General features: G+C 59.2%; 1 protein-coding gene and 1 long non-coding RNA gene across 3 annotated transcripts; one reads left to right on the top strand and one right to left on the bottom strand.

Moving 5' to 3' along the window:
• Positions 1-19: 19 nt before the first annotated feature.
• LOC147830582 (uncharacterized) lies at positions 20-19044 on the bottom strand. 2 transcript variants are annotated; one of them, XR_015447969.1, is made up of 4 exons: positions 18911-19044; positions 11373-11929; positions 939-1011; positions 20-153 (listed from the first exon to the last, which is right to left on the bottom strand). It is a non-coding gene; the product is annotated as an uncharacterized LOC147830582 (long non-coding RNA). The 2 variants fall into 2 exon arrangements; XR_015447966.1 differs by having other exon boundaries at positions 146-1011.
• Osgin1 (oxidative stress induced growth inhibitor 1) lies at positions 18942-26959 on the top strand. The gene is made up of 6 exons (XM_004842779.3): positions 18942-19027; positions 22972-23058; positions 23266-23402; positions 24002-24193; positions 24337-24428; positions 25730-26959. The coding sequence occupies exons 2-6, from the start codon at positions 22992-22994 to the stop codon at positions 26661-26663; spliced, it is 1422 nt and encodes a 473-aa protein (XP_004842836.3). The 5' UTR covers positions 18942-19027; positions 22972-22991; the 3' UTR covers positions 26664-26959.
• Positions 26960-27639: the final 680 nt, after the last annotated feature.

Below are 27639 nucleotides of genomic sequence, written 5' to 3'. Positions count from 1 at the left end.
ACATGTGCTTGTGTCCTTCCTTGCCTGTGTGTGCCTGCCGTGTCTGCACGCGTCACTGTTCTCACTTGGGCACGCTGGTCTCCTCCCCTTCCTTGCTCCTCGACCTGCAGATTCATGCCAGGTTCTGCCCTGTTCTGTCTGCCTTGTCTTGGCCTGTAGTAGACAGTGCAGTGGTGGTCACTAGAATCCCACCTCTTCCTGAGCCCCCAGGGCAGCAAGCTCGGCCCAGGACCCAGCCCAGCCGGGCTCTCTGCCCTCCCTCTCATCTGCCAGCCCCCAGGCTGCTGCATCCCAGGAGCTCCCACACCTGGGCCTCTTGGGGCTCGGGCGAGCTGCCACATCTGGGCCTCTGGGTGGCAGGTGCACCCTGAGACCACAACTCAGGTCCCTGTTCTACCTCTTATTAAGGAGAATTCAAAAACGGAAAAGCAAGAGAAGGCAGATATGGTAAAGCTCGAAAGTCATCCCTCAGCTCCCGCAGTTGTTAGTGGCTGTCTTCCTACAGTGCATTTAGCAATGCCCAGCAAGGGCTGGCTGGACAGACCAACAGGTAGACATGCCAGCGCCCCTTCTGCTGCTCCAGGGCACAGCTGTGATAACTGAGCCTCCCATCATACATGTTACCCAGGGCCCCTCGCTGGCTGTTTGCCGCTCACACATAGGCAAGAGCCCCTAAAGGACAGAAGGTAGCTTCTGGCTCCACACCCCACCAAGTGCTGACCACACTGCCCAGATACTGCACAGCGTGTACTCCCTTGGGTCGGAACTCATGCAGCTCTGTCTGCAGAGCTCAAAAGCAGCCAGCAGCACCCAGCTGTGGGGGCAGTGAAACTGCTCCTTGGGTCTCTGCACTCTGAGTTTGCATCCCCCAGGAGTGCTGCCCAGTGCCAGGGGACCCCACTGCAGGCATTCAGTCACCCAGACCTGTTTCCACCTACCTGCTTTCCAGGGCACTGGGCAACCACTCTGACCATTGCATCTTCCTCAGCAAAGTGTCTGATAGCATGGTGGCTTCCAGGAGGTACACAGAAATTGTCATTAGAAGTTAGTTTCCACGGTGCCTCAAGGCTAAGGCCACCCCCCCCCCAGCCTATCTCTGATCCTGTCCTTTCTCCAGTCTGTGCTTCAGACAGACCCCAGTCCCTCCATCTCATCCACAAGGGCTTCCCCAGAGGCTCAGCCTTGTGCCCTGCAGGGAGGGACTGAGATCCAAGGGATGCTGCTGGATTTGGGGTGCACATGCTCTGACTTGTTCACAGGCCTTGGCTCCAGCCAGTGCCCAATTCAGGTCCCAGCCTTGCCAGTTCCAACCTTTGCTTGGCCACAGTTTCCTCATCTTTAACTGGGGGTACCCCAGGCACCTGCCCCTGCTAAGAGGCTCAAGGGAGACGTGTGTAAAGCATTTTCCGAAGCTTGGTTCACAAAGCTGTGCTGCTGCTCAGTATAAAGACTCACAGTGGACTTGGGTCCCTCAGTCACCTGAATGAAGGCTCTCAGATCTGCCGTCCCCTTACTTGGTTGTTAGAGTGTTTATGGTTCTCTGGCCTCAGCTGGCACTGACTCATTCCCAGGCTCCTCTGGGCACTGCGTGGCATGGGGGCTTGAGGGAGCCCCTCTGGAGGAGAGGCCCAGGCCGGGGAGCAGCCCGCTCCCAGCTGCTTCGGACCTGCTTAGCAGGGGTCACTCCCACCCCTCTGTCTGCCGTCCCTGTGTCTCCTCCCTCTCCTTCCCTCCGAGGGTTTGGCTCCTCAGGTCAGGAACAAGGAAGAGTTGACAGCTCTGCCCTCTCAGTGTCTTTCCTTTCCTCCCCTCCCCTCCTCTCCCCTCCCCTCCCCTCCCCTCTCCTCTCCAGATTGAACTCAGGACCCTGGGCTTCGAGGCAGGCGCGGTGCCACTGAGCTCCGTCCCCAGCTCCCCTCGCATGGTCTTGGGGACCTGACACTCTCCTGGAAGAGAGGACCGCCGTCCTCTTTGCTCCATATGTGGTTTCAAAAGAGGGGTTGGAACCCTCAACAGTTTTGCAAGCATCGACCTATTCTAGGCTTCACTTGAAACTAAGGATGCAGCACACGCTAGATTTGAATTGAGCGTGCGTTTTGGGATTTGTAGTGGGATTTTGAGACCTTCCCTGGAATCTGAAGTCTGTTCAGAAACAGAAGCTGCAGGGGAATTTCTGTTCACCACAGAAAGTTTCTTATTTGCAGTGTAGCAAAATGGACAGAGGTGACCACAGACCTTTCGCGCCTTGGTTCTTTACCATTTGCATTTCATTCCTCACCCACTAGTTATGGTCACTGAGGGAGGGAGAAACCATTCCTGAGGCTCTGCTCTGGCCAGGTGTCCAGACACATTCCTGGTCTGGGGCTTCCCTTCCTGCCTGAAGGACTCCTGTCTCCATCTGTGTCCAACCCTGAAGCCAGGAGGCCCCGAGCTGGCTGCGGCTGGCGAGGCGGACTGGGACTCACTCCCGGCCTCCCTGTCAGTGCCCAGCCACACCAAGGCCCCAAGAGGAGAAGCCCCGCAGGACCGGGCCTGCCAGCTGCTCTCTTTGCCAAGAACAAAGGGGGATGGGGCAGAAAGGCAGCCGGGCTGGACCACTGGAGCCAGTGTTGGGGATTTTAGGGCGCTGCCATTGTGGCCCCAGCAGGCCTGTCCCAGGCAGTCCCTAGTGCTTTCTGTCGTGGTCAGAACCCCCAGCTGGTTCAGGACAAATGGGGAATGTGGGCCCAGAAAATCCAAGGGAAGGCGGAGCAACCAGGTGTGAAATCAAGCCCAGACACAGCTGAGCAGTGCAGGAGTCAGGCCTTGGCTCGGCCCTGCCTCGGGGAGGGTCAGCCTTCCGGGGCTGCCCAACTCCCACCCCAGGCTCACTCTTGGTGGGAGGGGGTGGGGACAGACAGATTGTGGCCGGCCAGGTCAGTGGATGAGGAATGGGCTCTGTGGCGGGTGGACCAGCGCCAGATTTCTCTGGCAGTGGTGGGAGTCCACTCTCCGCCTGAGGGTGAGGGTGAAGCGGTCCCTAGGAAGGAGGGGTGTGCAGAGCTTGGTTTGGGCCCCTTGTGAGCATCTGTGACAAAGGCTGGGACCCCGCTGTGTTCAGTCTCTGTCGCACCAGCATGGGCGGGGTGGGTAGATGTTTGGTCCTGCATGGACAGCTCACCGGTATGTGACCTGGTCCCTCATGCTTACTGCCGGCGCCGGGGCAGTCCTGAGGGCAGCCACCTGCACACTGTCTACCTCCTCCCTGCCTGCAAAGGCCGCCTAACGTGGCTTCTGACGCCACCGCTCCTTGCCAGCTCCTGCCGAGGCCCCCAGTGACCAGGGGCCTGCCCCACCAGGTGTCTACCCAGGAGCATGGGCTACTGCTCTTCTCGACACCCTGGGCACCTCCACTGAGGAGCCCTTCGCTCTCCTAGCGCAGTGTGGCAGACCAGCCTTCCAGGCTTAGTCCAGAGTCCCCTTCCCTCCTGGGAGACGCATCTGCTTCCAGGACTTCATTGGCCACCTACGTGCTGGTGCAGAGTGACTGGGCCTGGGTTGTGGCGTAAATGCAGGAGCCCTTCACACCCGGGTCCTGCTTTGGTCTGTCCAGGCCACACTTACACAGGCCCAAGCTGTCTGTTTATTGTGCAGTTTGTGCTGGGGGTCGGCCGACTCCCTCAGACCTCGCCGCCACCCTGCCCCTACTTGACGGACAGCAGGCCCGGCTGTTCTGCGGGCAGCTCCTGGTGGTCTCCCAATGGGACAGTCCAGGCGCTATCCACCCTGTCGCCACTAGAGAGCGCTGCTCGGTTCCCCATCCTCTTCCAGAAGCCTGGGAGCCTAATGCTGACTGTGTTAGTTTGGCTGCATGTGTTTGGTTTTTGCCGTGCTGGAATGGAACCCAGGGCCTTGCACATGCTAGGCAAGTGCTCCACCGCCCAGAGCTACATCCCCAGCCCCAGCGCTGAGTTCTTACAGGTGAGGCACCCGCCCAGGCCTTAAACCTGTGCTAGACTGCACAGCCCGCTCCTCTTTCAGGCCCAGTACCAGATCTCAGAGCTGCTGCAGGAGAGGGGCTGGGGCTGCCCACGCCAGCGCTACCCCTGCTTTCCGGAGCTTGTCCGGCTCTTTTACCCCCAGCCAGAGCCTGCACTCAGCTCTGCCTGTCCAAGTCATTGCTGGATGTGGGCATCACAGCTGTCCTAGAGGACCTCCAGCCCTTCGTGGGCTTCGGCTCAGGCTGACAGGGCCTCTTTCTGGTTCAGGCCTGAAGCCCAGATCCCAGCCCAAACCCTGACCATCCCCCATCGTCCGCCCTGACCGTCGCCCTCCCTGCTCAGGGCTGCCTTCCTCCTCGACCCACTCACCAGGCCCTGGCCCCACCCTGGGGTGATGGTGCCCTAGCTGCTCCCTCCGCCAAAGCCATCTGATCTTTGCCAAGACATAGGAGGTCTCCGGGCTTCCACGGCCACCCCCAAGCAGTGCCACCCATCAGTGAACACCTCCGTGACCTGGCCTTCTTGGTACTAAGCCCCTGGGTCCCCCCTCCAACCAGAGAGGCCCAGCTGTGGCCTCCTGGCTCCCTGTCTGGTCCCTTCAGCCAGCGGGGTGTGGGAGGTGGTCCAGGTGTGAGCACGGGTGTTCGCATCTGGAGCTTGTGATACTCGCTAGGAATTTGGGTGCAAGTGAGAATCAAGGTTGACTGAAGGCTCAGCAGGAGCCATGGGGCAGGAGAGTTCTGGGAGGGAGATTGGGCTGGGAGGGCAGAGCAGCGTTCCCCAAGCAGGGAGCGTTCGTCGCCCTACTCCCACGGGGAGGAGGTGGCCGGGCTGTCTTCCTCCCCCGGGCCTGCCCTTCTGCTCATGCTGCACCTCCCTTCCAAAGCCAGTTACTACCTTCTCCAAGGGTCAGCTGCCCACCCAGCACCCGGCCGGCCCCACGTGGCCCTGGGAGGAGCCAGGTGGATCAGAGAAACACTGTCCCTGGGAGCCCCCACAGGGTCCTGCCCACTTGCCGGGTGATGGCCTGCCCACCCCAGGGTTCCAGGATGTGCTCAGCCGTGGGAGACACAGGCCTTGGGGAATGACCTGCACTGGACCGGGAGCCAGCCCGGCTGGCAGCGTGTGTGAGCCATGAGAGGTCGCACAGCTGGAAAGGAAAGAGCCTGGCCCAGGCTGTCAGGGCTTCTCTGGAGTTACACAGCCCCAGGCCGAGGAGATGAGGGCTGTCTTTATCTCCATTTCCAGAAGGAGGGCTGAGGCCCAGAATGTCTGAGGTACTTACTTGTCCCTTCACTCAGCAGGAAGGGCCCCTGAGGCTGGGTTTCCAATCCTGCTGTCTCCCAAAGTCCCAAGTGGCGGCCCTGTGCTGCCTCTCCCACCCCTGTACCCTCCCCCCAGGTCACATGAGGTCCTGTGGTGGCTCTCAGACACGAGAAGCCCTTTCAGCCCCTGGCCCTTTGCGTGTGCTGCCTGGACCGCTCGTCCCCATTCCCAGTGCTGGTTGCCCGTCTCCTTGAATCAAGGAAACTCACCCCTCCCGTGGTGGTCACCAAGTACCGCCTGAGTGCAGCCCTGGGCCAGAAGCCCGGGACAGGAGAGAGGCAGGCATGGCAGACCTGCCTGCAGGGGGACCCCACGCTGGGCACCACTACCCGAATCCCCTCCACCATCCCAACCCAGGCCTCATGCTCCTGCTCAGCAAAATTCAGGTGCTCACTGAATGCAGCTGTGCCCCGAAGACAAGCCAGTCCCCACCCAGCCGGAGAATCGGTGCTGTTCAGTGAGTTCATCTTGCTGCTCATCCCAGGGTCCCCTGTCACTTCCGTTCCCCCCACCCCATGATCCCAGCAGTAGGGCAGAAACCTGGTGTGGCTTCAAAGATGAGCTCCTGGCTAGGAGAGCCGAGGGCAGGTGCTGCAAACAGCAGGCCCACCACCTCTGTTTCCGAGTAGTGCCTGCTGCTCCAGAGAGAACAGGCTCTGTTCGACCCTCTCAAGACCGGGGTTGGAGTCTTCTTGATGCACTTGTTTCTCTTTGATGAACATTTTCCAATAGCAGGTGTTTTTGTGAAGATGTGGGGCTCAGAACTAAGTATGAGTCAGTGCCAGATCAAGCAGGACATCACTGCCCACATTCCGTAGCCTGTGCCCTTATTGATGAGACCCAAGGTTGTAATACAGAAAGACCACTGTCCTCCTGCCTCACCCACTGGTCCTAGCCCTAGTTCTCACCCGGCCCCACAGTTGCAGTCACCTGGGGAATTTTTAAAAGTTTCCCTGGCCACACCCCACCCCCATTAAATCAGCAGGTTTGGAGATGGCCCCAGCAATGACGGTGGGTGATCAGGGCCAAAAGACTGACACACTGTTGACCCTTCAGCATCAACCACTGTCCCTGACTCCCAGTTCCTGGTCTCTAGGCCTTTAAGGGTGACAGTCGATATTTACATAAATGTATAGCCCACAGTTCCCAAAGTGTGTTCCCGGGAATGCCAGCTCTGCAAGATGCCTGAGAAGAAGGGTGTGCAGTCAGTGGATTTGGGAAACACTACTGTGAAGCCATCCCCTCTCCCTAGGTCACCAGATGAGCTGGGGCAGAGGGAGGGCAGCAAGTGCAGACAGCGGAGATGCCATGAGCTTCCTATACAGCTAACCCTGCCCTCGAAGGATGGACAGTGACCCTGGGTTCTGTCCAGCAGCCTTTCACTCAGACACCTCAAGCACACCCTGAGCCAGGGACACCGGGCCACTGCCCGCCTGCAGAACCAGCTCCCTGGACTCCTTCCTGCCTGGGTGGGCATGGTGTGGACACAGACAGAAGGGCAGCCCCCCACCTTGTCCTTCCTGGAGCGGGCCACAGAGCCAGGGCCCCAGCACCTTGCTCCCCCCCAGCATGGTGTCCTCCTGCCCTCGGACCTCCAGCCCCTGCCTCCCACAGATTAGACCCACTCAGGAGCCAGCACACCGTGGGCACAGTGCCTGGGGCTCAGCTGGCGGCAGAGGAGGGAGTAGGACACCTCTGGCTGTGCGCCTTTGCCGGGGTGACCTAGGATCAGGTCCCCATGCGTCAGCACTGACCTGGCGCCCCCTGGGGACTAGCTCGTCCTCGGGGAAGCCACACAGCCTGTCTCCTTATCCCTGTTCTTCATCTCAGAGTGTGATAACAGCCTGCTCAGGCACAGGCCACATGCACGCACGCAAGCACCTACATCCCAGCCCCTAGGAGTTGTGGGACACAGGTTACGGCCCCACCCCAGGGTTTCTGACCCTCGAGCCTGGGGTGCTGAGCCTGCTGGTCTGAGGACCCCATGTAGAAATCACAGCCAGGAGTGTGCTAAACTGTGGCCCGTGTTGTCACAGCACCAAGCGTGGAGGAGGAGTGGCCAGGCAGTCTTCTCCTTGTGGCTCAAGGAGATACGGGTGGACCAGTAGAAGGCCAGGGTGCTGCAGAGGGGCACAGCAAGGCCTGGGAGGCAGAAGCATGGGTCACACTGCCTGGGTTCCTCTGGGAACAGCTGGGCTGCCCCATGGCTCATGTCTTCCAAGGACGTCTCACATCCTGAATGTCAAGGCCACCTTGCTGAGAACAGGAAGAGGGCCTCGTGCTCAGAAACCAGGACTTTACAAACAAAGCCCCCACTGGGGCTGAGGAAGGAAACGGAACCAGAGAGAAACAGCCAGTACAGCCTGGGGAAGATGCGGAGGTCAGGCCAGGGGGGTTCAGGCCGGGGAGCTGCCAGGCCAAGAGGAGGATCCGTGTTGAGAGAAGCCAGACTCCAAAGAGAATGTCCTGTCGGAGGCCACTTCTGTCATCATCAGGAACAGGCAAAATAATTTGGGGCTCAAAAGGCAGTTAAGAGGTTTAAAAACCAGTCAGGGCCCAGGGAAGCCTTCCAGGTGCCTGGGCGTGTCCCACACAAACTTCATGGTGGTCACATGGGTGTGCACATCTGCAAAACCTGGAGCTACTCACTACAATGTGTGCACCTCACCACATGGCCCCTAAACCTCAGCATGTGCCCCCATGCTTTGTGCAGTTCCTGAGGGTTCCTGGGTACCTGGCATACAGAAGGGCTCTGGGGACAAACCTGAGGAGAAGTCCATGCCTGCCCTGGCCACATGGCCTCCCACAGACAGTGCCAGCCCAGATGGAGGGAGCCGAAGGAGGCTGCTCGGGGCCTCGAAGAAGTCAGCGCTGCAAGGTGCTCCAGAGACACCCCTGCCCACAGGGAGGCCATGCCAGGAGCATGAGGAGGAGCTGTGTTCAGGCAGAAAGGACACTGTGAGGGACAGAAGTGACGTGTGCTCAGAGCTTGGGGGCTTGAAGTACCTGCACTGAGGTCAGAGGAAAGCGCCGGGAGCCTGTGGGGGTGGGACCGACAAGTATGGAGGGCCTTGGGCTCTGCAGACCCAGCGGCCATCCGAGTAGGGTACAGGAGGGGCAGCTGCCCACTTGGTGCGTGGGAAGAAGGCTTAGTGGCAGAGGGGCACAAAGCCAGCCTTGAGGCTGCTACAGGAGCCCAGAGGTGTGGGGACCCTCCAGAAAACTGTGCCTCCTGGGACCCTCAGTTCTGGGTGTTCACCCAGTTGCCCAAACAGGCAGACTGGCTACACAAAGACTCACAGACTGCCTGGGCAGAAACGGAGAGCAAGCAGCGCTGATGCAGGAGCACCGTGCAGCGCTCGGAGGAGAATGCAGGCCCACACGTCACCTGTGACACTCAGAAGCTGGGCACATGTGAGTCCACCTGTGTCAGTGCCACGAGCAGCAGGACAGATCAGTCTGGACAGAAGTCAGGAAGGCTGGGGCTGGAGGGAACCCCTGCGGTGTCACGTGGCCGCATCTGGCCTTGGGTGGTGTCACATGGGCACATACATCTGCATGAGTCACGGGGCTGTGCGTGAAGATTCGAGTGCTTTCTGGGAGTCAGGCTATGCCTTCTTTAAAAACAATAATGATAAAGCAGGCAGGAGATGAGGGGGCCCTGGGGTCAAGGACAGACGACGTGGAGGAGGGCAAAAGATAGGGCTTCATGCCCCGCTCTTCCGGGGAGGGAGAGTGCTGCTGGGGAGCAGAGCCCTCTGATCTGGAGCACCCCGGCATGGCAGGGGAGAAGCCTAGCACATGGATTCCCATTCTGGGGGCCACCCGAGTTCTGGGCTGGACATGGCCTGGGTGGCCACGGAAACTATGGCTGTGGGATGCTCGCCCAAGGCCGGCACAGGGGCGGACCGACTTACTCTCCTATCTCAGGGCCCCAGGCAGGCTGGCACATTGCGGGAGCTCAGCCCCTGCTCATGGCATGGATGAATGAATGAGAGGAGGAGGTCAGGCCAGAGCCCCGGGAAGCTATTTTGCCGTGGGGCATTTCACATCATATAAACGATCAGCCAGGCTTGGTGGCACAACCTGTAATCCCAGCACTCGGGAGGCTGAGGCAGAAGGATCGCAACAAGTTCAACGCCAGACTACGCTACACAGGGCATTCAAGGCCGCCTGGACTACGTAATGAGACCCTGTCTCAAAAAGCCAGTAAGTGAATGGATGCATGGGTGGGTGGTTGGCTGGCAGAGCCCCAGTCCTGCAGCCTCTGAATGGGTCCTGCCCAGGGCCCACTTGATGAGCACATGGCCCTCAGAACAGAACACACTGGGTTGAAATGGTGACTCTGCTGTCACCACTTTGGAACTCTTGTCATGTTAAGAAAGGAGCCCCATGTGTGCGTTCCACCCTGAGGTTGCACAGCATCCCAGGCTGTGGCCCGGAGAGGGGTAGGAGCCCTGAAACCCATAGAGGTGTGGGCTCTGGGACAGCTGTGAGACAGCCCCTCCCTCTCGGCCAGCCTCCAGGCCCCACCATGTGCAGGAATCATCTAGACCCGGGCTAAGGAGGACACAAAGTAGATCTGACCCTGAGGCCAGCTGGGGAGGCAACACCTGCCCAGCAGGATCCGTGGAGAGCAGAGGGTGAATTGGCAGCAGGAGGAAGCCCAGAGCAGAGTGGCCTTGGAGTTGGGCCCAGAATCAACGACAACAGCAGCCCATCCTTGCCCAGGCTTGTGAGGCCACAGAGCTAGCTCTGGGTAGCAGAGCCAGCCCCACTGGGGGAGTTTGTCCCCCATGCTGCAGTCCCTCCATCGGGCATCATGGCCCTGAATGCAGACGTTGTCCACAGACGAGGATGGTGTGGGCACCACCAGTGCAGCGGTCTGCACACTCCCGTCTCCATCGGGTGCCCAGTGTGCCAGCTCCAGGCCTGCCCAGACCTGACTGTGCCGACTGGCAGCACCCCAGCCCTGAGGGAGGCAGCGGCAGCCAAGGTCAAAGGCGGGAGGGAAGTCAGCCCCGGAGCCCAGGCCTGTCAGGTCCTGTGGGGCGTGGCGCTGTGAGAGGCAGGGAAGGCACCTATGCAGACAGCCCCGGCCCAGCGCAGTACCGGGCTCTACCTCGAACGCCTCCCATTAAACATACGAGTCATTCCTGGTCACTGCAGAAAATCTGCAAATGCAGCTCAGCAGTGACCCCTGCCCACTCCCCACGGACGCCAGTTAGAAAGGTGACTGTGGTGACAGAGATGATGTTGATGGTGGAGTTGGCAGTGAACATGGTCGGATGGCGGTGGTGATGATGATGGTGACGATGTTAACACTGACAGCAACCAGAAGCAACCCAAGGGTGACATCAGAGGAGAAGGTGCTAGTGCGTGTTTCGGGGAGGAAATGGGTGAAGCCAGGTGCGTGATCCAGGCTGCAGCCAGGCACTGCTGCCCCGATTTGCCCATGTGTGAATGCTGCTGATAGTGCCCTCCTCCAGGGCTGATGTGAGGATTCGCCGCAGGCAGTGCCGCCCCAATTGTGCTAGGTTTGGTTAGGATGTAATGGCCACAGCCTTTTCTCTGTCATAGCCTGGTCTGTTTACTCTCTCTGGCTCACTGATCCTGGCCGTTCAGTGCCCCTCTGTCTTCTTCCTCAGGCCACCCTGTCCCCCAGCCCTGAGCCAGCAGCACGGGTCTCTGCTGCTTTGGAAGATCCCCATGGGTGTGGCCAGAGGCCCGGAGGGCTCCCAAATCACAACCCAAAGCAAAAGTTTCTGGTCCCTTAGTGAGTTCAGGCTCCGGCCAGGAGCAAGACTCCATCCTCATGGGCTGGAAGGAGACCAGCAAGTCAAGGACTGCTGGACAGGTCCCTTAGCTCTCCCTAAGTCTGCGTACAAGTTTGCAGCTTGCAGTCCTGAACGCTGGGAGTCGCACACACCAGGGCTTTTCAGATTGAGGGAGTAGGGTACCCAAAGTCTAGCAGGCCCCCACTGCTCCCTCCCCAGGTTTTATCCACCAGCAAGTCACTCACGCGCCTCCAGGAGGGACCTAGAGCCCAGCCACTCACTCTCTCACCTCCTAGCATGCTGCCCCGAGGCGTGGCCAGCTCACCCTGGGCAGCCACCACACCTGCTAACTCCTGCGTCCACTCCTGGCCATCCGTGCCGTCCTCAGCACGAAGCCCCTCAGGGCACCCAGTGCAGCCAGTGATGTCCAAGCTGTCTCCAGGCTGCAGGCTCTGTGGGACCTGGCTGGGTCGCCCTTCTGCCTCATTCCTGGGGCAAAACCCCAATCCCAGTCAGCTTTTGCATGAGGGTCTGACCACCTCCCCTGACCCTCTGCAACCGCCCAGCCCTTCCCAGAGCAAGCACCACCTCCTAAGGGGCTTTCCATGCCATCCAGCAACCCGAAACTTACGCTTGGCAGAGCACCTCTGCAGAGCTGAGGACACCAGCACAGGATACGCTTGCTGGCTTGCATGGTGCTGTTGGAGGGCAGTGGCCTCCTGGGTTAGAAGAGAACATGCTGCGAAATCCGGGGAGGAGCCCAGCACAGGGAGGTCAGGAGATTCCGGGTCCCGAGGCCCTCTCTGTCTACCCACACAGCAGAGAATCAGCTGAGTGCTGAGAGGTCTGCAGAGGGTGAGAATCGGGGTGCAGGGGTCACCAGGTGGGGGTGGGTGGGCTGAGGGCAGCAGGGAGCTCTGGGGCAGGCTCTGTGGGGAGGACAGGGCAGGACCAGTGTAGTCCCTGAGGCATCCGGGCTCAGGTGGGAAGGGGAGGGCCCTCCTGCTCCCTCATCCTCGCCCTCTGTCCTTGGCAGGCGAGGTGCCCCCGGCCCCTCCTGGGAATGGCAGGTATTAGGGCACAGTTGCTCTTGCTCCTGGGCCATCCTCTGCTCCTGTCATGACACTGGGGTCATCGACCTCACCTCCAAGGTGGTTGTACAGCCTGCTAAGGTGGCAAACAGGATTATTTTAGCGGCTCATGAGACAAAAGGGAAAAGGGGCCCAAGGGGTGACGGACGTGGGTGCCAGAGAGCAAACAGCTGGATCGCCTCTGGCTGCTGGGGCTCCCCTGGCCAGGCAGTGAACTTGGGCCCACACAAATCACAGCTTGTTAGGACACACCGGAAGCGTGGGCGAGGGGCGGTCAGGTAGGCCGGGCCGCCTCGGGTCTGCAGACCTCCCACACCACACGGTGAATTTCTGGTCTGCAGGACCTGGGCACTGGCCCTCAGAGCCACTGATCTGGCTGAGGAGTCACCGGAAACCAGCAAGACCCTCGAGGGCAGGGTCAAGCAGGTGGCCCTGGTTTTCCGAGAAATGAGGCCCACGCTACAACTTGGGTCCTGAGGCTGACAGTCCCTCCTGGCAGGTTCCAGCATATGCTCACAGGTTAGGAGGCTCTACAGAGACACTGTGACCTGAGGCCCAGCCTTAGCTCCCCAGATGCTGTCACCCATCTGTGCCTTGCTGTGCTACAGACTGGTCTGGGGTGGCCCTGTCCTGTGTGGAGCGTCCCATCCTGTCCTGAGGCCTGCTTCTCCTTCTCAAGCATGGGTGCGCCGCAGAGCTGCCCAGAAGGCTTGGGAAATCAGGTGGCTGGGCGCACCTGGAGCTTCTGATCGGATGCCACAGGGAAGGCCTGGAACTCTGCATTTGTCTTAAGTCCCGGCTGCTACTGGTACTGCTGACTGGGGACTACACTTTGAGAATCGCCACCCTGGAGACTGTTGTCTGGGAGATGTGGGCTATGTGACAGACAAGTTCGTGGGTCGCCTCAAAGATGCCCAGAGCGCTCCTCACCATTGCCTGAGCACCTATGGTTGCCAGGCAACAAGCTGCCTTAGCAACAGACCTTCTTAATCCTAGTCCATAGATAAGGACATCAGACCCCAGAGAAGTGGAACGACTTGCCTGAGGACACACAGCTAATAAATTCCAGAGCCAAGATGCTGCCTAGGGCCTCTGACTCCACAGACAGAAAGAACCTTGGCCAGCAAGAGAGCTATGCTCACTGGAGGGAGGGGCCTTCTGGTGTGCCAGGGCTCTGCCATTACCACAGCCCCATTCAGAATTGGAGTCAAAAACTTAAAAGATATGGAAGCCGTTATCAACCCAGAGCCCAAAGGGGACCTCCATGCTCAGAAACGTTTCAGAAGTTTACCAGGAAAGTCTGAAAGCAACAAGACTAATTCGTTTCAGTTAATATTTGTTGAGCTACTACTATGTCCTGGGCCCTGGGCTAGGTATCTGTGACACAAGTGAATGATGCCAAGCCCTGAAAATCCTTGTCCCTCTGAACTGCTTTTTATTTAAAATGATGATAATTGTTTATTATACAAAATGATGGAACTCAGAATTTTAAAAATCCACTTGACTCAAGCTTAAAAAGCTACACAGCAAAGGAAACAACCAATATAGTGAAGAGACACCCTACAGAACAGGGAAAAGAATTGCCGGCTACTCCTCAAATAGAAGACTAATATCTAGAATATATATAGAACTCAAAAAATTAGACCTCTCCCAAAAGAAAAAACCCAATTAAAAATAGGCAACTGAGATGAACAGACACTTCTCAGAAGAAGAGCAAATGGCCAATAAATACGTGAAAACATGTTCACCATCTTGGCCCATTAAGAAATGCAAACCGAAACAACACTGAGATCCCATTTTACCCCAGAAAGCATGGCCGCCATCAAGAAATCTAATAATAAGTGCCGGTTAGGCCATGGAGAGAAAGCAACCCTACCACGTTGCCGGCAGGAATGCAAACTCGTACAACCACTGTGGAGCTCAACGCGGACATTCCTCAAAAAGCTAAAACTAGAAATTCCATCCTACCCAGCTCTCCCCCTTCTAGGAATCTTCCCCAGACAGCTAAAGACATCCTGTCGCAGTGACACAGGCACAGCCATGTTTATGGCAGCACAATTCATCGTAGCCAAGTGGAGGTACTGTGAGACCCTAATGCTGAGTGAGATAAATCAGACACACGAGCTAGAATCTCAGTGGTTTCTCTTAATATGAGAAACCCAAAAATACAAGTAAAGAGCAAAGTAGAAGATAGATCATAGAAGATAGGGAAATCGATCTTTCTCAAAGGGGAAGGGGATGTAAAAGGAGTGAAGATGTGTTATGTACACGTGCAAACATAGCCCCACAAGGACTGTAATCATTATGTACTGCAAACATGTATTAATAAAGAAATGAAAATTGAAAAGAAATGCAACTGAAATGCCTCGGTCCCGGCAACTGCCAGCTTCCTCCCTCCCGAGTTCCTTTCCAGTTCTGGCCAGGCCTGTAGCCTCCCCTGGGGCTCAGGTTGTTTTCATAATATAATCTGCCTGTCTATCTCCCACAGTCCCCTGCTCCACCCTCCTACAGCCTCCATTTCTTAGGGCTGAGTGGTATTCCTCTCTGCTCTCAAGCCAACCCTGAGGGAAGTCTACTCAGGAGGTGGACAGGAGAGTCGCTCGCTGGCAGTCTTTGTTCTTAGTGCTGATGCTACAACCAGATCCCCTTGCTTGCTCTATGGGCATGCATGGATCACTGGGATATGATGTCTTTAACTCTTTTGGGAAGATATCTAGGAGAGGAATAGCTGGCCAAATGGAAATTCTAGTTTTAGTTTCTCTGTACCCTTGGACATCGCAGGGGTGAAATGCCCATATCCTACAGCACCAGCCCAGGCCACCAGGAGCTCTGGAATCCCTCCGGGAGGGCTGGGTAGTGTGCAGCAGGGATGAGAAGCACTGCCCAGTTGGGTATCACTGTCCCCTTCTCACTGGGGACAGAAAATGGGCACTCAGAGAGGGTAAGCCACGTGATGAAAGTCACAGCGCAGAAATCTGGGGCCCCAATCCCTGCTTGTCCAACTCCGAAGCAAAAGCTTTTCACACTGGGCCGGGCCCTGGACCAGGCCCTGGACCACAAAGACTGAGGGCAGGCGCGCTCCCTCTCCCCTGGGCTATGCAGCAGCAGCACCCTGCTCTGGGCCGCCCTCCCCCAGGGTTGGGCACTGGCACGGGCTCCACCACCACACAGGCTGAGGACTGAAGCTGCTTTCCAGCTCTGCAGCCTTGAGCCTCCTGCCTCCTGCTGTGAGTGGAAAATCGATGAGACAGTGCCAAAGACAAGGTCCTGCACACAGTGTGGCCTGGACAAATATTAGCTCTCTTGTCACTCGCCAAAAGGGCTGGACGGCCCAGTCCCTGCTCTGCCCTCGCTGGGAGCTGGCTGTGTCTCCCATGCTCCGGGCCTCAGTTTCCTCACTGTGGGATCCGCGCACAGGCGGGGCTGCTCACCGTGCCTGGGGAATGTGGATGGCACCGGCACCCCATGTCCATTCCACCTGGCCTTTCTCCTGGGCTCAAGCCCCCCTCCACTTGGGCTGGTGGCCTTGGGTCTGAGATGCGCCTCTCTGACAGGCAACTGGGTATGAAGAACCAGCTGCTCTCGGTGCCCCGTGTCTGAGGGAACCGCCCCAAGGCTACTCGACCCTCTCCTTCACACTCCAGGCTGAGCAGCCTGCAGGGCTTGGGTCTGAGCCTGAGCCCCTGGCCGATGCCAGGCCTGCCCCTTAGCCGCTGCTGCCCTTCCAGCTCCACACTGGTAGCTCCTATGCTCACTGGGGAAACTGAGGCTGGGAAGGAAGAGCCTCTCCAGGGCCACTTTGCCCAGTGACTCACAGTGCCCCAGGGAACCTGTTCATCCAGGCTGGAAGGGGGGAGACACTCCGGATGGTACTAAGGCCAGGATCTCCCCCTGGGTCAGCAGAGATGCCCATGTCCAGGCCAGCAGTACCCCATGCCACCCGAAACTCTAATGTAGGCACTTTACACCCGGGGAAGAATGCATAGCATTTAATCTAATCATGTATTTTACATAACCCAATTAGCCAAATTATTAAGGAGACATTCCATCTAATTTTTCTTGTACTAACTCTTCAAACTAGTGTATATTTTATACTGAACAACTAGTATTGCCAAATAAAATGCAGGCTAACCTGGCATGGTGGTGCATACCTGTAATCCCAGCACTCGAGAGGCTGAGGCAGGAGGATCGCTTTGAGTTTGAAGCCAGCCAGTGCTACATAGTGAGTTCGAGGCAGCCTGAACTACATATCGAGCCCCTGGCTCAAAAAATTAATTAATTAAAATAAAACAGGCTACTTGGGAAAATTTGGATTTTAGGTCAGTCAATAAGAAATAAACCTTTAGTGTAAGTATACACAAGTACTGCACGGGACATACTTATTATACTAAAAGTTCACTTCCTGTGGGTCTGAAATTCAAATTTCCCTGGATGCCTCCAACTTTTCTTCCCCCACCAGCCTGCATCCAACATGTCCAAAATTGGGGCCGGGGCCACATGGTCACATGTTTGGAGGCCACCTGCCCTTGAGGCCAGAAGGGCACAGGCGGGCCAGAGGACGAGAGGCGCCCTGCCTTTATCCACCGAGCCCCATTCCTCTGCCCCCTCTCCACGGCCTCTAGCCTTCACCTTTTTCCTGCTTTTGACATGGTCTGTTGTGTGTCTTCGCTTTCTAGAATTAGCTCAATAACTGTTTCCAGTAATCACCCAGGAGGTAAACAGAGTGATGGGGGAGAAAGTCCACACCTTGCCCCTAGTTCTCCCTATCAACAAATTCTCCATATCAGCAAAAACCAGATAAGGAGTCAGGCCAGGGGGCGGGCCAGGAGGCTGGTTCCAGGCAGACCCCTCCTTAGGGCTGTCCCCTGCATCCCCCACAGGCTGCCCCAAGGCTGAGACACTCCAGGGAGGGCACCTGTGATCTTGGGTGCATGTCCTTGCCTCAGTTCACATGGGCAGACACTGAGGAGCTGCAGACTGGGACCTGTGGGCTGGGCAGGTGGAGGCCAGGGAGCTGCGGGAGAGATGCAGTTTGAACAGATACCCTCGGCCCCCAGCTGTCCGCTGCTCAGAGCCCCGGCCCCGGGAGGGTTGCACATTCAGTGGCAGTAGTGTGGGTCTCCAGCCACAGCTGGGACAGAGGCTGGGGGGAGACTGGGCCCTGGCTCACCCAGCACAGCTTCCGTGGGGCCAGGCTCAGAGGGCCATGTGCAAGGGACGCTCCAGACACCTTGGGCCAGATGCCTAGAGTTGTAAGGCAGTGACAGCAAGGCATTAAACCAGGCTCAGACTCTTCTGATCTGGAGGACCTGGGCAAAGTTCACAGCCTGCAGCCTGCAGGGGAGGAGAGTGGGGGGGGGGGGGCGGGCGGGCATTCGACCTCTCCCCAGCCTGGGCCACCTGTCAGCCCTCTCCGCACTCCTTCTGCTGCCCCCACAGCACACCTGTACCTTCTCTTCTGCTGCCCTGCAGGCAGCGCTCGGCTGGGTTGTGGGTCTCATGCCACGTCCTGTGGCCTCCAAGGCAGGACCAGGGTGAGAAGGGTGAGGCATTGCCTGGGGCTCAGAAGTTCAAGGACACTGGACACCATGTACTTCCACAGTCAGGACGCATGAGTGTTCAAGGCAGTATTCTTTTCTTTGGTTTAATTTTTTGAAAAAAATTCTTCTTTGAGACAAGGTCTCACTATATAGTTCAGGCTGGCCTCAAACTCGTGGCAATCCTCCTGCCTCAGCCTCCCAAGTGCTAGGATTACAGTTGTGCATCACCACATCCAGCTCATGCAGTTTTTTAAAAGTCAAAATTTATGATAAAAATAATCCAGGATGGGCAAAATACCAAATATGTAAATAAAGACAGGACTGGCAATCCTGTTTTTTCCTTGTGTATCAGACCTGTGTGTTATGTATGGATCCTGTCTTTATTTTAAAAGTTAACACCTTATTCCGGCCCTTTTTGCATTCATTCTGATTTTCTCAGAAAATTGCATCAAAATGTGGGGGTTTTCAGTTGACTGGAGAGAGTCTTGGCTCTTCTTTAGTTTGTTCCCAAAGTGAGGGCCGTACCTCACCCCCCAGCTGTCCTGTGACAGAAGATGAGGCGACAGTAACAGCAGCAGCTAAGAGGGACTCTGGCCAAGGCTGTCCCACCCCCCTTCCTGTATCTGGTCAACAAATCCCGCGCCTACTGCCTGCAGCACTGCACCCTGGATGACTCGGGACAGGGAGGGGACAGTGACAGCCAGCATGGGCAGATCAGGGTGTGCGGGGCGACCAGTGACCCTCGCCCACCCAGGAGTCTGTCTCTGCCAGGAGTGCCTGGCCACGAAGCAGCAGAGCTGGGTCCTGGGCCCTCCTGGTGCCACAGGGCTGGTTCTGGAGTGTGATTCCTCTCCCGCAGTGGAATCCTGGGGAAGGGGGTGTGTGTCTCCCCACTTAAAGGAGTCCTCCCTTACCCCTCCAAGTGTGCTCTCCGCCTCCCTTAGGGAAAAGGGTGGCCCATCCCAGGATCTGGTTCCTCCTGAAGGGATAGAGCCCCAGGGAAGGGGCCTGGCCGCGGATAGGTCAGCTTCCTGCTCCCTGGCAGGCGGCCCAGCCAGGGCCCTTTAAGGCGGCCCGGGGCGAGTTCTTGCACCCGGGGCCCCTGCTGACTCACGCTTATGAAAGTGTTTTCCTGGCCCCGCCCCCGCCCCCGCCCCGCCTCCTCCCGAGCCCTGAAATACCCGCTTCCCTCTCACTGGTCTCCGATCCGCGTGTTCGCAGGCGTCCAGCTCCCGCAACCAGCACGGTGACCGCAGCCTCGAGTGGCCGTCTAGGCCAGCCCCACGGGCCTCCTCCTACCTGCTGCCCGGCAGGTGAGTGCGCTGAGCAGGGCTGGGGGTGGGAGGTGGTGGCCGGTGGTCAGGGGTGGGGAGCCAGCCAGCCGGGGGCGCCATGGCTCTGCACGCTCTGCCGCCCTGGGCCCCCCGCACCTCCTCGCAATGCTGGGTCCGGGGGCCTGGCCACCTCAGCCCCAGTGCCACTGCCAGGCAATGGTCCCAGCAACTGCTGCTGGCAGGAAGGAGGTGTGGCCAGCGGGCTTGCTGCCCAGAGTCCAGCGGCCACCAGGCCTGCAGCTGGACTGGGCAGGCGCTGCCTGAGGTTCCCCCATCTCTGCCGAGGGCAGCAGACCCCACGGGGATCTTGGGACTGGGCTTCTCACAGAAGGCTCCGGGCGGGGAAGAGGGGCGACCCAGGGAGGGGAGCAGGCCGCCTGGTGACTAACGGCAGGTAGCACTTGGCTGGCAGCTGCTGCTTCCCCAGCCTCAGGCCCCAGGCCGGCCCTCAGGTCACTCTTTACTTTCTCTTGTGAGATAGCGTGTACTAAGTCCCTGAATGACCCACCACCCTCCTACCTCATCCTCCCAGAGTGCTGAGATTGCCCCATGCGCCCTGCCCAGCTTCAGGTCACTTTTTCAGTGTCGCTGTTACCTGCTGCTTTACTTCCAGGGCACTTGTTCTTGGTGGGCAGAGCTGGGCTGTGCCGCGTGGGCGTTCCTGGGTGACTTGGAGCAAGATGTCACCAGCTCCTGACCCCTGTTCAGGTTCCTTCTCTGCAAAATGGGGATAAGGAGGGCCGGGGATTTAGCTCAGTGGTTCTGTCGCCTGCCTTGCAAGCGTAAGGACCCGAGTTCGATCCCCAGTACCAAAAAACAAACAAAAAATGAGGTTAAGGAAACCCGGCTCTGGGTGTCATAAAGTGGGCACAGGGACTCCAGGGGGCCCCAGAATGCGGCCCACAGGTGCCCTCTGAGCACTGCGCAGCTGTCAGGATGCCAGGGCCAGCACTGCAGGCTGAAACTTCATTTGAAGATGCAACTGTTCCCATTTTGTTTATGCTTATTTGCTTTTGTGGAACTTGAATCACCAACTTTTAAGGTTAACATTTTTTCCCAACATGTGCCAATCAGAGGGACTTGGATAACCAACTAAGCGAGGTGACACACATTTGTGTTCCCAGCACTCTGGGAGGCTGAGACAGGAGGATTGCAAGTTTGAGCCCAGGCTCTGCAATTTAGCAGCTTAGCAAGACCTTGCCTCAAAAAACAAAAAAATGTTTGTAAAGGCTAGGGATATAGCTCAGATGAAGGCCCTAGAGGATGAGTCCAACCCCACAAAAATGAGCATGAAGGGAATTGGGATAATGAACATTTGAACGACCCTCTCATTTTAAGTTCCTAGCGTGCATTTGTCCAAGGCTGAGAGGTAGAGCTTTCAGCTGCTCGGGACTTGGGGATGTCCTGTATCACTCTGCACAGGAAGTGACCTCTCAGGTCCAGCCCCTGGGCGTTGACCTCATGTGTGTGGCATCCAGAAGCTTCTGTTCAGTGCCTGTGGGGTGGGGAACCCCGGTCCTGGAGAACCCTGTCGTTAAATCAGAACCTCCCCTCTGCCGAGGGTGACAAGGAACACCAGTTCTGACTCCTCCTTCCCAGTGGGGCTCTGCCAGTGCCTTTCTCATGGTGTATGTTGGGGGCAGTGGGGCTTGCAGGACAGGTGGACACACTCCTCTCCAGGCAGGGGCGCTTCGGGGTGTCTGTGTGGGTTCAGTTCACAGGGATCGATTTTAAGTGGACTTAGAACAAGCCACTGAGAGGAAGATTACACTTTAACGTGTGCAGCATTTGAGCTGCTCTGCGCCCAGCCAACCCCGAGGCCGTGTGGGACTGTCAGTCCTTTGCAGTTTACTGCCAGAGCTGTTGTTAGTGGTGAGGTCACCCCCAGACTCCTCTCCCCAGCAGACAGCATGGGCCCCACCGTGTGGTGCCCAGTATCATCAGGAAGCCACCTTTCCTCTTCCAGGGTGGGGAAGTCTCCAAGGCTGGGGACTTGGCCAGTGGTGGACACAAGTGTCTTTCTTTCTTTTTTTTTTTTTTCCCTTTGGTACCAGGGATTGAACTCAGGACCTTGCGCTTTCGAGGCAGGCGTGCGGTGCCTCTGAGCTAAATCCCCGGCCCTGGACACAGGTGTTTCTGCCTTTGTCCACACCAGAGATCACACACTGGCCTCAGCTAGGTTTTGCTGGCCTGTGACAGATTTACCAAAAAATGGGCCACTTTTCCTAATTACCCACTTTTCTTAACCGGAATTCACACCAAATCCACAGTTGTGCCTCTGCTGGAGGAACCCTGTGGGAAGGGGCTGTCACCCCGAGCCCCATGCCAGCCCAGCTGCTCTTCCACTCATGAGTGTGTGGCCTCCTCTTCGGGCCCTGCAGGGCCCCTCTGGGGACAGGCCCAGTGTCGTGGGCAGGCCTATGTGTGAGCCCAGGGTGCAGTGGTGCACACCCGTGATCCCAAGCATTCTGGGAGGCTGAGGCAGATGGATTAAAAGTTCCAGCCCAGCCTGGGCAACTTAGTGACTTACCAAGACCTTGTCTCAAAATAAAAAGAGAGCGTGTGTGTGTGTGTGTGTGTGTGTGTGTGTGTGTGTGTGTGTGCGCGCGCGCGCGCAAGCGCGCCAGGGGCGTAGCTCAGTGCAAAGGTCTTGGCTTTAATCCCCAATACCCAAGAAAGAGAATCAGACAGACTGACTGGCTGAGCCGTGCGTGGGCCCCACTGAGCTCCACATGCACCTGTGCAGTGGGATGCTCACACTGGCTGTGCCCTCCACGAGCCACATGGGATCAGGGTGGGAGGGCAGCAAGAAAACACTGGTCACTGCTCAGTGCCACTGTCCCTCACCCGTGCACAGGTGTCACCTGCAGGCCTCAGTCAGCAGGGGTGTGGATGGGACTGGGGTGGGGCTGTGACCCTGGTAGCCACACTGGGATGTGGATAAAGCCAATCTGAAACCCCTGGGCTTGGTGCTGGAAGGACTGGTTGGGTCCCTTGAATGATCTGGACCCATGGCCAGCAGGGAGCGCCAGCACATCATAGACAGGCAGGTTTGCAGGCATTGCCTCTACCGCCTGCTTCCCACCTTTCTGAGTCCCTGGTTCTAGACCACCAGGCAACAAGCCCGGGCCTTTCCCATGGGGGATTCACCCCGAGCAGGTGCTCCACTGTTGTCTCTCAGCAGCCCCTGAGGCTAGGACTCATTATTTCCACTTGACTTGAGGAAACCAAGACTCAGAGAAGTCACAGGACAGCTAAGGATCAGCTTACCAGGAGCAGGGACAGCTCCAAAGTCCAGCACACTGCACCAGAAGGTCTGAGGCCAAGTGCTGCGGTGGGCAGAGAAGGCCTCGTGGGAAGGCAGATACGCCTCTGGGCATTGCCCTGCCCATGGGCTGAGGTGGAAGGGGCAGGGTGACCCCGCCAGCAGGAAGGGAAGATGGGGAGCGGGCGTGTCTTGTCACTTCCTCCTTGCTGGGACACAATACCCGACACCCACCAGTTAGAGGAGGAGAGGGTTATTTCAGCAGTTGGGGGGATCCGAGGGCTCTAAGGCAGAGGGGCATGGCAGAGAGGAAACAGTCCGTGCAGGGCAGCCCGGAGGCCCAAAGTGCTGAGCCTCCCTCTCTACCCCACACACCCGCAGTGTGGACCTTCCCATGATCCACACCCAGAACTGTGCCATACCCACGGAGGACGACTAACGTACTTCTCCACACCCTAGCCCAGCATCACACACCCATGGTCCGGCCGCTTCCAAAAAGCCCCTCCTCTGAGCCCAAGAGGCTTTGGGGACATCTAGAGCCATAACGGAGAGACGAGGGAGTCGTGCCATGAGAGGCCTCCTGCACCCTGACTTGGCCCTGAGGGCCACCGTAGGCCGAAAGCCTGACCCCTTGCTCCCCACTTCCCCACCCCCCCAGGCCAGCCGCCAGCCCCAGCCATGAGCGAGTCCAGGAAGGACCAGGTGGGCACCAGCAGCTCGGAGCCCCTGCCCGTCATCATCATCGGTGAGTGTCACGCACTCGGGGCTCTGAGGTCAGCAGCTGGCCAGGCCCGGCGCACAGGGAGCTCCAACAGCTCCTCCTCCCGCGCCCTCTCTGCTGTGGTGTTTGGCGCAGGCTGAGGGCGGAATGAATGTTTTCCTTTCGTGGACAGAGAATAAATGGATGAACGAGCACCCCGCTGGGGTCTCTGACCCTGCCCTGTCTCTGCAGGCAACGGGCCCTCGGGCATCTGCCTGTCCTACCTGCTCTCAGGCCATGCGCCCTACGTGAAGCCGGATGCCGTCCACCCACACCCGCTGCTGCACAGGAAGCTGGCCGAGGCTTCGGGGCGCTGCCTCCTGGACCAGGTGGGAGTCGTCCACGCGTCCTCAGGGAAGACCCATGGGTGTGGGGACCGACCACAGTCGGCCCCAGCCTGGGGAGTCGTGAGGGAGAGGCCAGGGCATCCCAGACCCACACACCCCAACTCCCAGTCCTCGGCTGGGGACGCATTCTGCCCAGGGACACTGGGCTCTGAGGGTCCTGGCTGTCACAGTGGGTGCAGGACTACTGAATGGGGGGCACCCGAGCCCTACAGTGCTCATCGGCTCCCCTCCCACCTGAGCCCGGCGTGAGGACAAGCGTGCAGCCCCTCAGGCTGCGTTCTGTAGGACACCAGCTCCTGCATGACCCTGCAAAGGACAGCCCCACACTCAGAAATCTGGGGACTGCTGGTGCCCGCAGAACTCAGCTGCAGTTGTCAGAGCCTTCAGCAGGCGGGATGCATCCACTGGGAAAAGGCACCATCTCCCAACCCCGATGTTAGGGCAGGACACAGGCGAGGCCGCGGCTCAAGTCCTTTCTAGGCTGCCCATTTGGCCTGTGGACATTTCCACGCACTGGATCCTCAGCCCCAGTCCTCAGCCTTCTGCCTGCCACTTTCTCCCTGACCTGTGCCCCTCTGCAGGACCTGGATTACCTGTCTGAGGGCCTCGAAGGCCGGAGCCAGAGCCCTGTGGCACTGCTCTTTGATGCCCTCCTGCGCCCAGACACGGACTTCGGGGGCACCTTGGACTCCGTGCTCTCCTGGAAGCGGCAGGAGGAGCGAGCTGTCCCCCACCTGGTCCTGGGCTGCGGCCCACCCGGGGGTGCCTGGCATGTGAGTGGGGCTGTCTGGGGCTCCCTGCCCACCTTTCCTGCTTCTGCTCTCCTCTCGAGCACCCCCTCTCCACCCCCTCCTGCCCAGCCTCCTGCCCCGGGCACTGTGCTGCCAGCCGGCTCTGAGAACCCCTTGCCTTGCAGGCCATGGAAGGCTCCATGGTGACCCTGAGCCAGGGCGAGTGGATGGGGCTCCCCGACCTGCAGGTCAAGGACTGGATGCGGGGGAAGCGCAGGTGAGATGCCAGGGGAGCAGAGGGACCTTCCAGAGGGGAAACTGAGGCTTGAGGGGGGGAAAGATGGGCCCATAGAGGAGCAGGAGTAAACACCGAGCGGGCTCCTGGGTCCTGGGCTTCCTGCCCCTGCCACAGCCCCCGACTGGGCCCCAGTGGGTGGCGTCCCAGCCTTTAAGGAAGGCCTGAGCCGCCCCTGCTCCACGCAAGTGACTCCCCACTAGCGACCTGGCCACACTTAGAATGCCGAACGGGCCACAAGGAGGAACCTGCCCAGCCCGTAAACCGTCACGGGATGTGCACCCTGGGACGCCCAGGGGAGGGGTCTGTGCCACACTTCACTGTGCCTGTGAACTGCCTCAGAGCTGACGGGAAGGCGCCCCTAGGCAGGGCAGCTTCCTCTTCACTGGAAACAGCTCCTTGCACGCCCTACCTTGATGTTTTAACATTGCCCCTGAAGTGCTTCAGGCGGCGAGGACACAGCCTGGCAACATTCCCAAAGGGCACGCACCTGGCCCGGGTCAGCAAGGCTCTGCTGCACTCTCACTGCAAGCCGTGCCCTGTGCTGGGGGGGGGAAGCCACGCCCGGCTCTGCCCTCCTGTCAGTAGTAAATAACTGTCCCTGGGCTGACGGCTCGTACAGAAGGGGAGAAGGGGCCGCAGGCTCTAGGAGCCAAGGCTGAGCTCCGCCTCAGGGCAGCAGGCTGGCGGGCAGCAGCCTGCGGTGCCACCCATGCTCACCCAGCAGGGCGCCCACCAGCCGGGGTGGAGGTCACCCCAGGCCACAGCTGGGCTGCTGAGGTGAGGCCACGCCTAGGACTGGGAACCCTGGCCCCACGGCCACCACTGAGCTCCAGTCTTGGCCCTTTCTGTTTCCCGCTTCTTTCTTTTTAAGTTTCGAGACCACGCCTCACTAAGTCACCCAGGTTGAGCTCGAACTTTTGGTCCTCCTGCCTCATCCTCCCAGAGTGCAAGGATCATAAGCACGAACCACCTCGCCTGGCGTTGGGATGTCGTTAAAGTCAGCCTTTAAAGCGAAAGACAGTCTCCATCCAGAAAGCTCCCGGGCCCTGAGTACAGGAGAAGGTTGCCTGTTCCGGGCGGGCGTTTATACAGACGGGCTCACACGGTGTTTCCCGAGCGTCACTTAGCCCCGCGCACTGACAAGGTGACCAGCCCTCACGTCACCTACCGCTCAGGGTCCAGAGCCTCGTGATGTGGGCCTGTCACCCTCACCGCTCTGGCTTCACAAGGAGGAAACTCAGCCAGGGGCTCACTGATTCCCACCCCTCTCCTCTTCCCAGAGGTCTCCGCAACAGCCGGGCCACGGCCGGGGACATTGCCCAGTACTACAGGGACTACGTGACCGAGAAGGGTCTGAGCCCCAACTTCCTGTCTGGCGCGTTGGTCACAGGCGTGGAGATGGGGGGAGCCGAGCCCAAGGACCCCAGTGCCCTCTTCCGAGTGAGTGGCATCCTGACCGCTAAGGACCGGCGCCAGCGGCCCTTCTCGCTGTGGGCCCGAAGTGTGGTCCTGGCCACCGGCACATTTGACAGCCCGGCCCGGCTCGGCATCCCGGGCGAGGCCCTGCCCTATGTGCACCACAAGCTGTCGGCCCTGGAGGCGGCCATGCGGGCGGGCACCGTCACCCCGGCCTCAGAGCCCGTGCTCATCATCGGCGCCGGGCTGTCTGCGGCCGATGCAGTGCTCTACGCCCGCCACTGTGGCCTCCCTGTGATCCACGCCTTCCGGCGGCCAGTGGACAACCCGGGCCTGGTATTCAACCAGCTGCCCAAGATGCTGTACCCCGAGTACCACAAGGTGCACCAGATGATGCGGGAGCAGTCGGCCCCATCACCCAGCCCCTACGAGGGCTACTGCAGCCTCCCTGGGCACCGGCCGCTGCTCTTCAAGGAGGGCCGCCAGGCTGTGCTGTGTGACCCGTGCAGCCGCCACCAGGTCTTCGGCGTCTCCCTAGTGCTGGTCCTCATTGGCTCGCACCCCGACCTCTCCTTCCTCCCAGGGGCAGGTGCCAACCTCACCTCTGACCCTGAGCAGCCCCTGAGTGCCAAGAGGAACCCCATCAACGTGGACCCCTTCACCTACCAGAGCACGTGCCAGGAGGGCCTCTACGCCCTCGGGCCTCTGGCTGGGGACAATTTCGTGCGGTTTGTGCAGGGCGGGGCCCTGGCCGTGGCCAGCTCCTTGCTGAGAAAGGAGACCCGGAAGCCACCCTAGTGGCCCTGGCACCCAGTCCCTGAGGAGGAGAGCACAGCCCTGGGGCATGCAGGGCCCCCAGAAGATGCCCCGTGAGGTCCAGAGACTGGACCAGAAGCGGCCCCTCCTGCTCAGAGGAATGAGGGACGCGGGCTCCATGGCCGGACAGGGGCCAAAGGCCAGCGAGGGCTGGGCCTGGGATCTGGGGAAGCTGCGGAGGAGCCCGGGTCCCCAGGGCCAGCTGAGCACCCCGCCAGAACGACTGCATGCCGGCTCCACCCAGAATCGGGTCCCAAATAAACCAGTGTCTGCCTGCACTTCCGCCTGAGGACTGTGCTTGGGAAGGAAGGGGGTCCCTGGAGGAGGCGCCCCGTGGCTGGGGGACAAGCGCAGGCACCGCGGGGGACCTGTGCCAGGCAGGGAGGCGTGTGCAGGGAACGGCCTCCAGAAGGCGCCTGCGGCCGTACTCCAGCCTGTCCCTGTCCCGGCCACTCTGCTCTCAGTCCCTAGTTCCTGCCTGCCCCAGAGCCTTTGCACAGGCAAGCTCTAGCCCAGGGCCACTCATATCTCAGCGTAAGCATCGCTACCATAGAAAGGCTCTCAGGGCACAGCCTCCGCGGCTGCCGGGGACAGCCCTCCTGCGGTGGCCGGAGCACATCAGCTTGAGTTCTGAATTTAGATGCGGACTCACCCCGGGGTCCCGCCCCAAGAGGCCCTAAGACTAGGTCTCCTTTGCCTGTCACTGTCACCTGAACCCAGTGGGCTCGCTTTCAGATCCTTTGGCCGGACCGGCAGGGCTTCTGGGGCGCGGAGGAGATAGCGGCTGGGCGGCTGGGGCGCGGGCGCCGAGCCCTGGACTCGGCCGGCAGAGGGCGCTCGGGGCTCGCCAGATCCTGCGGCGGCGGCACGGGGGCGAGGGGCTGCGCCGGGGTCTGCGGGCACTTCCGGGGGACGGACCCCCAGACCCCGCCGCAGCGCCCACGGGCAGCGCCTCGGG

This window comes from Heterocephalus glaber, unplaced genomic scaffold (assembly GCF_053883595.1).
Source record: "Heterocephalus glaber isolate CG9 unplaced genomic scaffold, H.glaber_assembly_v1.0 deba00000071, whole genome shotgun sequence".
Classification (NCBI taxonomy): domain Eukaryota; kingdom Metazoa; phylum Chordata; class Mammalia; order Rodentia; family Bathyergidae; genus Heterocephalus; species Heterocephalus glaber.
Note: the sequence above shows the minus strand (reverse complement) of the source record. Positions and strands in the feature narration are given on the sequence as shown.